Source organism: Quercus suber, unplaced genomic scaffold (genome assembly GCF_002906115.3).
Source record: "Quercus suber isolate HL8 unplaced genomic scaffold, Cork oak 2.0 scaffold_340, whole genome shotgun sequence".
In the NCBI taxonomy this organism is placed as follows: Eukaryota; Viridiplantae; Streptophyta; class Magnoliopsida; order Fagales; family Fagaceae; genus Quercus; species Quercus suber.
This window is the reverse complement of record NW_027069792.1, coordinates 543,286-557,331: the sequence shown is the minus strand read 5'-3', so window position 1 is coordinate 557,331 and position 14,046 is coordinate 543,286. Positions and strand designations below refer to the sequence as shown.

The 14,046-nt window shown below is 34.9% G+C and overlaps 1 protein-coding gene across 1 annotated transcript; it reads right to left on the bottom strand.

Annotated features, from left to right (window-relative positions):
* Positions 1-9,852: 9,852 nt before the first annotated feature.
* On the bottom strand, positions 9,853-13,830 carry LOC112026272 (putative leucine-rich repeat receptor-like serine/threonine-protein kinase At2g24130). The gene is made up of 2 exons (XM_024058955.2): positions 11,265-13,830; positions 9,853-10,256 (listed from the first exon to the last, which is right to left on the bottom strand). The coding sequence occupies exons 1-2, from the start codon at positions 13,786-13,788 to the stop codon at positions 9,853-9,855; spliced, it is 2,928 nt and encodes a 975-aa protein (XP_023914723.2). The 5' UTR covers positions 13,789-13,830.
* Between the last annotated feature and the right edge of the window lie 216 nt (positions 13,831-14,046).

Here is a 14,046-nt window from a genome sequence, read left to right as displayed (position 1 = left end):
CTAACCTCATAAATTGGCAGTATAGCTTCTTGCGATATTTAATAGTACCATTGTCATCATGGCAGATAGTTACGAAGCAAGAAATTGCTCCACAATTCTCACAGAGAAGCTTTTGGTAAGTAAAAGAATTGTGTATAAATCAAAATGACTATGTACAAAGAAATAAAGACACAGAAGCTTTTGGAAAGTAAAATGACTATGTACAAAGAAATAAAAACATCCAAGAATGAGTACCTTGATTTTGAAATCTAAGGACGATGCTGACCATCCGCTCTCTACGTCTGGATGAAGGCTTGTAAGTCCTTTTATGTCCGCCTTCACCTAAATAGCATATATGAGCCCTCTTCCTAGTGATCGTGACATGGTTTTTTCACTTTTTCTATCTTTCTTTCCACAAATTCTTTCTTTCTTTCTGCAAATTCTCTCTTCTCTTTTTTCCACAAATTTTCTCTATTGTCACTTCAGGTTATATATAAGTTGGATAACAAATTATTATTATTAGAGAAATGTTATGCATACAAAATTTTCACAACAAATCTTACATGGTAGGTTATTCTAGGTGAGCAAAAAAATAATTTAAGTTGTAAATTCAAATTAGAATCAATAACATCTTATTATCTATGATTTGTTGTGAAAATGTTATAAACCTAGCACTCCTTGACCTTATTATTAAAAAATATTTTTAAAAAAAATTAAGCACTCATTACCAATATACCCCATTAGATTTTTGCAAATTTTTGAAAAATAAAAAGTTAGGCTTTACCACACAGAATCTTTCTCCCTTTAAACACTATTACTAAAAAAAAATTAACATAAAAACTAAGAGCATTCACATCAAAGATATAAAAAATGCTAAAAACTCATTTTAGCAACTCATTCTGCAAAATACACACCACAACAAAGCTGCTATTCTCGAAATATTTAGCATCTCAGCTACAGTAGACTGTCATAAATGACAGTCTACTATATCTCAAATCTTATAAAAAAAATAATTTTTTTATTACTTCTCTCATCTCCCTCACTATTCTCTTCTTTTTTTTTTTTTGGAGGTAACTTGTGATTCTGATGGTGGTTGTTTTTGCTAGTGGTGTTGGTCTATTTTAATGGGTTTTGTGGTGAGTTGTTGATGACGGTGGTTGTTGTGATGGTGGTTCTTTTTTTTTTTTTTTTTTTTTTTTTTTTTTTTCCGTGGGTGGCTGCCACGGTGGTGTTGAACGTGGTTGGTGGCTAGTGGTGGTTCCAGTTTGTGGGTTTTTGGTGGTTCTGGTTTGTGTTTTTTTCCTCCAGTGGTGGTGGCCAGTTGTAAAGGTTGGTGGCAATGGATGTGGGTTCTGATCAGATTTAGGGTAGTAATGTAGTGGTGGTTGAGTGAGTTATGTAGCTAGTGGATTTTGTGGCTAGTGGGTTGTGGTGGTTGGTTTTTTGTTTTTGATTTAGGTGTCTGGCAGTGGCTAGTGGTGGACGTGGCCATGGGTTTGCTAGGTTGAGGGATGAGAAGAAAGATGAGGTGTGAGTTTGGATTGCTTCAAGAGGAGAGAGACATATAAAAAATAATATTTAAATGAATTGGTAAAAAAACTAAAAGTTTGATGTGTGGTATATTGTAAAATGAGGTGTTAAATACTATAAAGTAGCCTTTTGAATTGTTAAATGCTAAAATTTTTAAAACCCTTGATGGAATGCTCTAAAGGCACAAAACTTCTTCCAATAGGTGCTACTAAGTCAAGAAGCTTCAATCGTCACCGTCGAATTGAGAAGCATCCGGCTGTCGATGGAATTTGGAAAATACTCTAGCATCAAAATTCAAAAACCCACTACAAATTTCACAAAAATTTAAAGCATCACATTCTATGAAGGAAACAACTAGAATAATTTTACCTTGGCCCCTAAATTTTCATCCATTGAAGGGGGAATAGAGTAGATAATATGAACTCAAAGTAAGAGAATTTTTATGCTTGATGCAATTGTGAAATTTTTGAATAAATGGATTTAAAATCAATCAACCCAGAAATTTCTCAAGGTTTCTATGTCTAATAGAGATGGATAAGATCAAATGAAATTTGAGTGAGAGAGGGAGAGAGAACGATGATGAAAGTAGTGGGGGTGGAGTTATCAGTGCCTTCTTTGGCTACCCTCCATCTCCAGCAACATCTCTGCTGACTTCTTTCACTGAAGCGACGTTGGGTTAAGTTTTACACAACTGAGTATTAATTTTTATTTATTTATTAATATTATGTTTTTAAAGGAGAAGGATTCTATGTGGTACAACCTAATTTTTTATTTGCAAAAGTCTGACATGACATATTAATAATTGGAGAGTGTAAATATGGAATTTTACATTATATCATTATTAAATATATATATATATATATATATATATGGTACCAAATAGTTTTAACACACATACGAAGAGAGTGGAGAAAGTTTTAAAGAAACTTACAGTGGTGTTTATTCAAAGAGAATAAATTAGGTCAGAAGCTGGCGTAAAAGAGGTGTTTTACGCTAGCCAATCCCAACCCGCCACGTCACCAATTTTCTTTTCCAGCAAAAAAAGGTTAAGCCTGCCTCTTTTCTCTTCTCTCCTCACCTGATCTCTGAACCAAACCCACGACCTCCATGGCCGGAGCTTCAAAGCTTAACACAAGCCACCACACACCACTGTCATGGCCAAAACTTCAACCAATAGCTGCCGCGCTGCCACCACTGGGGTTGCCCCATTTTCCCTTGCCACCCACACCCTGTGAACAACAACCACCACCACCACAAACTCAACTTAATCACCATCACCAAAACTCTGATTTAAAAAAAAAAAAAAAAAAAAAAGAAAAAAGAAAAAAAGAAGACAAACAAACAAACAAACAAACAACAACAACCACCACCACCACCACCACCACCAACCCATAACAACAACCACCACCACCACAAAACCCACTTAATCACCACTATCACAAATTGCAAAACCACACAAAACCCATATCAAACACAAACCCATATGAAACCCACAAACCATGACCCAAAATCAACCATCAACAGATGGGAAACCCACAAAACCCAGCAAGACAGCAACCTAAACCACCACTGCACACGCATGCCGCTGTCCACTGCACCACCATCGCACACCTACAGTTTGATCTACAGAAACCAATGGAAACAGCGTGATCAGCGGCGTGACCCACCATCACCACAACAGCGTGATCCATGGTGTTGGCGTGGAGCTTTAAGAAGAATGAGGAAGAAAGAAAAAAAAAATGAAAGGGGAGAGAGTTATGGACACTGTGATTGACCTGAAGAGGAAATAGAAAAAAGACAAAGGAGATAGGAAGTATTATTTAATTAAGTTAGGAGAGAATGAATAAAATAGTTTTTTTTTTTTTTTTTTGGCTTTAGATTCTTGTTGTAGTTTAAGTGGGTGACGTGATGGGTCAGAATTGGCTGGCGTAAAACACTCCTTTTACACCAGCTCCTGACCCAATTTATTCGCTTATTCAAAAGGACCTAACTTTTGGATATACAGGATAGACTTTAAGCATTCTCAAAAGAAAAAACAGTGGCTTAATCCTACATTAAAAAATGAGTGTGAGTTAAAGAGGTTTAAAACATGTGCTGTGTATTTAAGAGTTAGGCATTTTTGAATATATACCATTGTAAGTTTTTTTAAAATTTTCTCCCCTCTCCCCGTGTATGTGTTAAAAATATTTAATATTTTCAAAAAAAAAAAATATATATATAATATATATATATTGTAAAGTTGTGATTTATAACTAATTTGTATTGGCTTTAATTCTGTGCCAAATTTAATTGTAATTATGTTCAATTTTTGTATCTTGTATTTTATGTGGGATTTCTTTGTAAGGGTTGTGTGTGAAAGAGAGTGTGAAAACTCAAGACTCATTGAAGATCAAAGGTATGTTCGCGAGTAGCTCGCGAGAAGCCTTCCTGAGAAGTGAAGAATGTGCTCAGCACATGACTAGAATGCGAAGAGTCATGACAGATGGTAACAGCTGATTTTCGCGAATGTCTCATAGGTAAGGGCTTCCAGCGAGATACCTACGAAATATTCTATTTTTCCAATTTGTCATATCTGATACACCAAGTCTCTACCCATACTATATATAATTGTAATTGTAATTCTGTTCAATCTTTTGTACCATGTATTTTATGTAGGATTTCTTTGTAAAGATTGTGTGTGAAAGAGAGTGTGAAAACTCAAGACTCATTGAAGATCAAACGTATTTTCGCGGGTAGCTCGCGAGAAGCCTTCCTGCGAAGTGAAACATGTGCTCAGCACATGACTGGATTGCGAAGAGTCATGACAGATGGCGACAGCTGGTTTTCGCGAATGTCTCATGGGTAAGGCTTTCCAGCGAGATACCTGCGAAATATTTTATTTTGCCAATTTGTCATATCTGATACACCAGGTCTCTACCTACACTATATATAGCCACATTACCCATATATTGAGATGAGTGCTTTTCAGAGAGAAAACCCTAGCCATTACCCTTGAGAGTGAGAGATTGTCATATCCACAATTCTCTACACAATCCATTGTGGTTTTTCTCAACTCCTACATCTCCATATCAGAGGTTGATAGCCCAAACACTTACCACACCCATCCTGAGTGTAAAGTGAGGTTTTGGTGCTGTTGGGAAGTATTGGAAGAAGCCATTTGTTTGGTGGATGCAATTGGGCTAAATTGCATGATTCAAAGAACTAGAGAAGACAAGGCTTCGTCAAGTCAGTTGGTAGTAAGAGTTTGGAGGGCTCAAGTACATGGGATAGAATAGACTTGAAATGTCTTTTGTTATTTGTGTACTCCTCATTCTCTAGTGGATCGATTTACCGTTTGGAGGACGATGGAGAGGTTTTTCGCTGAGTTCTTCGGTTCCTCTTCGATAACACATTAGCATGTTATCTTGTATTTGCATTCTACTTTCCTACTCTTTTAGCTTTCATTTTACTATTGTGATTTGATGAATATGACTTAGAGTAGTTATATTGTCTGTACGCTCGCATTTACTTTATTCCGCACTTAGTTTAAGTTAGAGTAAAATCAATCGAGTCGTAATTTTAATTTGGGGGCCTAAACAGCTCTTGTGTTTTTACCCAAATTCAAGCTTTCAAATATATATGGTACCAAAATAGATCTTGCATGAGAGCTAGAAAGCAAAAGACCACAATAACAACTCTTTTATTTTTCCAACTAATGTTTTCCAAAAATGCCTCCTTTAAAACCAAAGTCACCATAGACAATAGGAACCCTATAATCCCCAACTCATAGGGCTAGGACCCAAAAAGAGAGTAAAGTTTCAGCCACAAGCAACCAACTCAAGGATCTGAAACTCTTGTTCTTGTTTCAATTGTACATTGTTCCCACTTCAGGAAAAAGCCATATATCATAGACTTTCCTACCTTACCCTTTTCACAATTCCCTAATATGAAGCATCTTAAAGATCTCTACAATTGACTATGTAGCTCCTTAACCCTCTTACATATCCAAATTTAATTGGAATCTAACATCACTCTTTATGAGACAAGATGATGGTGTGTTAAAGAACAATTAACACTTAATAGGCTATGCTACATTTTCACTTCCCCATTGCAACTAAGCCTAACCTAGTCATAGAAAGTTGACAAGTATGCATCATGTTATGTCCCAGAATTTCTGTGTCTCAACACCAAATGCTTGCAGTATGATTAGATTCAAGCCTCTCCAAGAATCTTTCTCCTAAGATTCAAGCCTCTTTTGCTTCATCCCCTTGTCTTCCTTCTCAGCTAAGATTTTGAGCTCCATCACTTCATTTTCAACTGGATTGACTATCTGGGGTTCAATTTCATTAACAAATTCACCACATTTGGGACACATTGGGTCCAGATTCTCATCATTTGGCAACTCATTTGGCTGATTTTGAAGGATATTGGAGAAATGGGTTCGTTTGATTCTTCTTTGGGAGACTCATTATTGACACGTTCTTGTGTGGCAATTCCATCACTGGTTGAATCCAAAGACTTGTTCTTTGATGAAAAAATGTTGGTCAAGAACCATAGAGAACCTAAGCTCTCAATGACCCGTGAACCATCCATGGGAAACAACAACAAAGCCAAACAAAACCATCAAACGCTGGTAAAACAAGAGTAGAGTAGAGAATAACTATAATAATATAAGAATGTAAGAATGAGGTTCGTGATTTGATATGGTATTTTTTGGACTGTCCCTCTTGACATTATTGTCATTCATTGGTTGTTATTTTTGAATGACAAACATATCCCTTTTTATTTGACATTTAAGGATGATACACGAGGATAGTTTGGTCCTTTCGAGAAAAAACCAGTGGACGATTTCACCGTAAGTGCAATAATTTTTGTGTGAATATAATGCATTTGTCAGTTACAATAAACTTACAATTATTGATTATTTCACTAACCGATATGTAGAATCAGCTCCAGAGACGGACCCAAGGGGGCCCGGGCCCCTTTGGCCCAAAGAAAAACAAATTTGGGCCCCTGGCCCAAAGAAAAAAAATATTGTTTTTATTGGTTATATTTTTTTATCTTTAGAGTTGCGCCTCCCTCTTTTAAAAACTTAAACCCTCTTATTTTTAATTAGTCTAATTCAATTAGTAATTACTCAACTCAAAAACTTAATAAAAACAAAAATTTTAAATAAAAAATTTAAAAAAAATCCTAGTTAACACAGTATTAGAGTACTAGATTTAAATGTTAAATCTTTAGTATTTAGAACACTAAATACAAAAAACACAACTTATGAAACATTTCAAATACTTTATTAAAGTAGCAAAAGTAAGTTTTGATTCAGCAATTAAACTACACTAACCAAAAGATTTAATTGACACCTTACATAGCTGAGTTGCAATCTATGAAGCCACCTGAACCAGTTGCATATCTCCCATTACTTAATACCAGTTGTAATTTAGTGCCGAAATGTGAAGGTCAAAGACTAAGTTCCTTTGCTTAAGTTTTTTTTTTTTTTTTCCCATCATTATTACAATTATTTTTAATTTCTTATGGATACAGCAAGAACAGCTAGCAGATTTGGCTACAATCTCAAGTATTTTTATGCATGGTGGCAGGTAATTACAACTAGAGAATGTTTTTTTTTAACGTAGTATCGCCATGAAAGCGATTCTCCTACTCCCTAATCAAGGTTTCATGCATATACGGATACCTTTCTCATCGATTTTTTTTTTTTTAAAATAAAAAATTACTTCCATATTTGTTCTAAAAATCACGAAAAACTGAAGGAAAAAGATGGAGAGGTAGTAGGTTATGGTTATAGGAGGTGAGAAATGGAGAAGAAATAGAGAGTAGATCGGGCATTGGTGAAAAGTGATTCTTTAGGCAAGCAATTGGCAACTTTCTCCTTTTTTTCTTTTTTCTTTTTTTTTTTTTTTTTTTACTATTTGTGTGTTGAAAAACCGAAAAAGCATTGACAATTTGAAATAACATAATATTTATATACCTAGTCATGAAACACAATTGCCTAAGTTTTCTATCTTTATGTTTGTTTAAATATAATTAAACATTGACATTACTTTTGTGTTATTCAAATCAATTTGCTTTGCATTTGCATATTTCATTTTTTTAACCCCTCTATCTTATCGTTTGTGAAGGACAATTTGACCTACTTCAGCATACATCGTGGTGTAGCGGCCTCCGAGTGCTACATAAGGGATAAAAATTATCTCAAGTGGATTGTATCATCATATAAAGTGAGAATATTGTGTTATTATCACCTTCCACTAGGTATTTATTTAGTAATTCCATATGAATTGGTATGCAAAAGGAGAACTGAGTGCAAATGTAATGAAAATCGTTCTGGGGTTGTTACAAACACATCTTGCAATTTTTTAAGACATAAATTTACTAGTAGAACAAAAGAGATTTGTGATTCATGATTCACAACCTTTCTTCCTAATTGCGCTAATTAATTAAAATATTATATGCTGAGGGAAATAACACTTTAATATAATATAAGTCAATCCAAACTCACAAGTTTAAGTTAAGTGATATTCCTATAGATTATATTAACTCCAAAGTGTTATCTCTCCAATATTAAGGGTCTGTTTAAGATCCGCTTATTTTACTGAAACTGAAAACTTTTTGCTGAAAGTACTATAAATAAATATAAAAATTAGCTAAAATAGTACAGTACTGTGACCCATGAATAGTACTAAAAAGTATAGTAAAGCCCATGAATAGTAGCAAAAATAAGCTGAATAGTAAAATAAACTGAATTTTTAATTAAGAGCCAAACGCACACTAAAAAAAAAAATAGAAAAGCCAATCTTTAGTTGGTTGGGATATTAATGATGCAACATTGAGATGAAAAGAACTTGTTGATCTGTAGGGAAAATTTCAGTCGAAAGAGAATCAAAGTAATATATATATATATATATATATACATGTGTGATTGAGGAACCAATATTTGAAATGGTCCCATTACATAAACGAATTTAACAAATATAATTAATTAATTAATATATAACACTCACAAATAAAAATAAATCCGATATTTCAGTTAAAGCTTTAATTTTCTTGTAACCATTTTTATAATCATGTGAGATTTAGGGAAGTAATAGCACATAAAAAAATTTCTATTTGATTTAAGATTCATGTATTCTAAGTACATAGAATAGGATGTGTTCCTCTCCTAGCAACGCAAGTATGTTGTCTTCCAAAGTATTTACATCTTTCTCTTTTTTCCCTTTAGGGTTTTGCATATGGTTGTAATTCCACTTATTAGTTCTGATGACCAACTATTAATGTGACATGCATTATTTATAAGAATTTAGTAAAGCCAAAAGAGAGATTTGACATGTGATCCTTAGGGATCTTAATCTTCAACCGTATGATTGATTAATGCCTTTAGAAGACTATTGACTTAACTTGAAACTCTTTTAGATATTATTCCTTAGTTTTCTCAATCATATTGAGAGGGTATTTTGGATTTTTGCAAATTACAATAATGTCCATGAAAACATTGCAATTGACTCCTAAAGATTAGAGAATTAAAATTTATATATTTGTCCTTCCATCACACTATATTCCCCAAAAGATACTAGGATTGGATTAATATCCTTGCCAAGTCCCTAACTTATGTAAGTCTTAATTTCTTAATTTCTTAATTTTGTTAGACTCCAAAATAATTTTTTAATACTCTTTAAAAATATTTTATTTATATATATATACATGAAAACTGAAAAATGTCACCAACCAATTTTGTCTTGCGTGCAACTCCAATATGAAAATCAATTGAATATACTTTATCCTTTATTGATGGATTCATTGTTGAGCTACATATATATTTTACTTATTACACACACATATATAAAACCCAACATATCCATATATAACCTTTAAAGGAGCATTACTGATTAACATCGTCAAAGTTCTGTGAGTAATAAATAAATAAGTAATGCAAACCTCTCATGTTTGAGGATAGTAGGATAATTGTGATAGAACAATGTTTTAACTAGCAATGATCATTTTATAAGATGTTCTTGATTGGATGTAGTTTAGTGTATGTATTTGTTACCCACTATGCTTATGGTCACTACTTCAATAATGGTGTAGATCATCCTATCATATAGCAGCACAAAAAGTGTATGCTCTAAGTGACAATATTTAGTTAATATCCACAACTTGGACAATTCGATAGTCTATGAAAAATCATCACTCTTTGCCTTAGGTTCTTTAACCATCAACATGTTTTTGTCTGCAAAGCTGAAATTACATTCCACATTTAAAAAATGAAAAATACAGATAATAATAATATATGAAAAGAAATTTATTATCAAATAAAATTGGTTTTTTAGGGCACATAATTCTAACAAATCAAACACCATCAATGTTAGGAGGTTTTTCTTTAATTAGCAGTGAGGAAGGATTAGAGAGATAATCCTTCAACCTTCCCATTTCATGGGCTACATCCAGCATGGTTGGTCTAGTTGAAGGTGTGAACTGTGTGCACATAAGGCCAAGCTCAATCATTTCTAGAATCACATCTCTCCATATTTTGGTGTATTCCTTTGGCATGACTGATGGGGTGCACCTATCAAGAGCATGTTCAACTATGGGATCCAGCTTATGGGGGAAGTGACTCTTAACCCATTCATGCAAGCTTGAGCCTTCATCAATAAGAACTTCTGTAGGGCGTCTTCCCGTTACGATTTCCAATAAAAGGACCCCAAAACCATACACATCCCCCTTAGGTGAAGCACTACTGCCCAATCCATATTCTGCATTTAGATAAATTGATGAAATAGCAAAATTAGTACGATGGTAAAAAAAAAAAATTATTATATGTTGTTAATGTGACACCAATCATAATTGTTAACATGTTAGTTTTTAAATATTTTTTTTAAGTAAAACAGTAATAGCATTAGAAGTTTCCTTAATATATTTTATCCTAATATGAAGCATCATTTTCCTTAGGAGACTTTCGGTGTAATGGAAAACCGGTACCAAGACATGCAATACGTTGTAATTATTGCTAGCATTGTGAACAAATAATCTTGTAGTATAGTGAATACTACGCTTTAACCAATAATGTCCTAACTCATTAAAATACGTTGTAATTATTGCTAGCATTGTGAACAAATAATCTTGTAGTATAGTGAATACTATGCTTAAACCAATAAGGTCCTAACTCATTAAATTACGTTGTAATTATTGCTAGCATTGTGAACAAATAATCTTGTAGTATAGTGAATACTAATGTACTATATATGCTTAAACCAATAAGGTCCTAACTCATTAAATTATTATTCTTATCATTTTACTCGACTTTACAGAGGACTCGATCTGTCGATGATTTTTCTGAGAAGTATGGGGCTAATCAATTTTTAAGAAGGAAAACCAGCTGACTAATTAATTTTGACAAATTATTTGGTGCGCAGAATGTTGAACATATATAATTTTTTGAGAGATGCTACGTCTACAACAATTTTACAACATTTTTACAACAAATCACAGGTGGTTAGTTGTTATTGGTTCAAATTTGAAACTAACACTAAGATTACTTTTGTGCCCCAATAATAATAACCAGTAACAACCTGCCACTTAAGATTTATTGTAAAAATGTTGTAAAAATATTGTAGACATATCATTTCTCTAATTTTTTTGCACAAACCAGCCGAGAAGTGTTGAACTGAATGATATAATAAAGATTTGGGACTTGATACATAAACATTATGAAGAATTCTAACTACAAAACTAACACATAATCACATGAGGAAAATACTTACCAGGAGCAATGTAGCCAACAGACCCGCATAATAAGCCATTTGTTGAGTAGACGGATATTGTTTCCTTCACATTAGCACTCTCATCACCCCCTTTAACCAGCCTTGCAATACCAAAATCAGTTACCAAAGCTGTCAAGTCATCATCAAGAAGAATATTGCTCGGTTTTAGATCACAGTGTACGACTTTAACTGGAGAATGATGGTGCAAGTAGGCCACTCCTTCAGCAACATCACTGCATATGCTCACTAGCTGTATCAAATCCAGCCCACGTTTCAATCCATGGCTTGGGTAGAGATGCCTCTCCAAGCTTCCGTTCGACATCAGTGGAAGAACAAGAGCCTTAAAGTCTGGCCTACAGCAAATTGTGATTATCCTTATTAAATTCCTGTGTCTTGTCCTCTTTAGGACTTGGCATTCTCTCTTAAAGCTCCATGGACTTTCTCTAGCCGTCTTTGTATCTAGAACCTTTACAGCAATTCTTGTATTATCACGAAGAACTCCCTTATAGACATGACCAAAAAGGCCTGAACCAATTAGGCTTGAAGCACTAAACCCGCCAGTGGCTTCATTGAGTTGCCCATATGAGATTCTGGGGTGCTTGATGTCCAAGTCCCCTCCATTGAATATTTCCAATTGTGATTGGATTCTTGACCTTTGTACAAGGCAGTACCCAAATATGCACAAAATGAGAATTGAAAACAATGAGAGAAGAACCGACAAAATAAGCATAAGATGAGAATGTCTATTCGAGCACTTTGGCATGCCTTCTATTGAGCCACAAAGGCCATCATTTCCGAGGAAAGAGTCTATGGTGAGCAATGAAAATGCTCCCTCGTTAGATACTTTTCCAGAGATTTGGTTGAAAGAGAAGTTCACACGCTTGAGAGTAGAGGACATCGGCAGAGATTGCGGTATCTCTCCAATCAATTGGTTCGAAGACACATCAAGTGCTCGAAGATAAGGCAATTGCCCTATTGAAAATGGAAGGGGGCCTTCTAAAAAATTATGTGAAAGGTTGAGACTTTCTAGTGAAATGCAGCTTTTGAGTTGTGTTGGGATTGTGCCAATGAGATTGTTATAGGATAAATCTATAGCTAGCACCATGTCCATTTTACTAAGCTCTAATGGTAAAGGCCCATATAAGTGATTGCTAGACAAATTCAAGTATAACTTCAAGCTCCTCAACCCTGCAACTTCACTAGGAATCACCCCTGAAATCTTATTGTGAGAGAGGTCTAGAATTTCCAAATTGACACATTGGCCTAAACTTGGTGGTATTGTTCCTGTAAGCTGGTTTTGATAAAGAACGAGGCTTCTTAACTGGGGAAGGTTTGCAAGACTATCTGGAATTGGACCCGAAAGCTTGTTTCTCGATAAGTCTAGAAGTCCTAGATGGGGAACGTAGCCAAGAACCGGCGGGATCTCACCAGAGAGTGAATTATTAGACAAGTAAACCCTCTCTAGCTTTCCCATTCGACATAGTTCAGGTGGGATTGAACCATTCAATAAGTTACTCGACAAGTTTAAGAGGGTAAGATTCGCAAGGTTTGAAATGGGAGGTGGAATAAATCCATGGATAAGATTCTCACTAAGAATAAGCCTTAGAAGATTGGTAGAGAGATCACCAACAATGGGAGGTATTTCCCCACCAAGGTTATTTCCCGCCAATTTGAGTTCTTTGAGGTCAGAACAATTTACTAAGGAAGCAAAGAAAGGTTCTAGGTTGTTGTTACCACCATGGCTAACAAAGTGATTATAGGACAAATAGAGTATTTGTAACTTTGGCATTTCACGTACAATCTCTGACGGTAACTCCCCAGTGAACATATTAGACTCCAAGTCCAGCCATTTAAGTCGTGTGGAATTTGAAAGGGCTCGTGGTATATGTCCCACAAGCCTATTGGACCAAAGCAAAAGAAAACTCAAATTTTTAAGCCCACATTCATTCTTAAAGGGGATTTCTCCACTTAAAGAATTGTTAGAAAGGTCAATATACCTCAGGGATAAAGAACCATTACAGAAAAGTGATTCTGGGATTTCACCTTGAAGCTTGTTACTTCCCAAATCAAGATATTCCATATTGTGAAGAAATCCCAAGTGGTAGGGAATTTTCCCTTCAAGAAAGTTCCATGACAAGCTGAGTTGTTTAAGCTGAGAGAGAGAGCCTAACTCTTTTGGAATAGGACCTTCAAAGAAGTTCATTGACAAATCAAGAACAGTCAAGGAAGAAAGATTGGCTAGTGATGGGGAAATAGTGCCACCTAGCCGTGTTGCATTGAGAATAAGCTCTGTGACACTGTCACTTGCATTGTTGCAGCTCACTCTTGCCCAGTTGCAAACGTGAACACCCGAAGAATTCCAATTCTCAAGGACGTTTCCAGGGTCTGAAACAATCTCTGACATGAAAGAAAGCAATGCTACTTTGTCATTCATAAGCTGAGAATTTTGCTCACCAAAGACACCAAACAAAACAACAATGACCAAATATAGGAAATTGTACATGGAAAATTTACAAAAACCCATTGTGGTATTGATTTATAAGGAGAGGGAAAGATGTATGTGTGTCCAATGTTAAGAAGGAATTGTAATGCGACAAAAAATTTGAACCCTTTGGAACTCTAATATTTTGTTCCTAACTGCCGTTGAAGGAGGAGATGTATTTATAGCCACAAAACAAGTTTGGAACTATGTAATGACACATAAGCAACGTTAAGATTCGTGTAGCAAATGCAATGGTGGTGCACATATATGCACTTGCCCACGTACCCATTAAGAGTAACA

What these genes read in the sequence shown, in the direction of transcription:
- LOC112026272 (XM_024058955.2), bottom strand. Translation starts at nt 13,788, where the DNA reads ATGGGTTTTTGTAAATTTTCCATGTACAATTTCCTATATTTGGTCATT. An exon ending in TGTTGGCTACATTGCTCCTG is followed by an intron (nt 10,257 to 11,264) that starts GTAAGTATTTTC and finishes ATCTAAATGCAG; the next exon opens with AATATGGATTGGGCAGTAGT.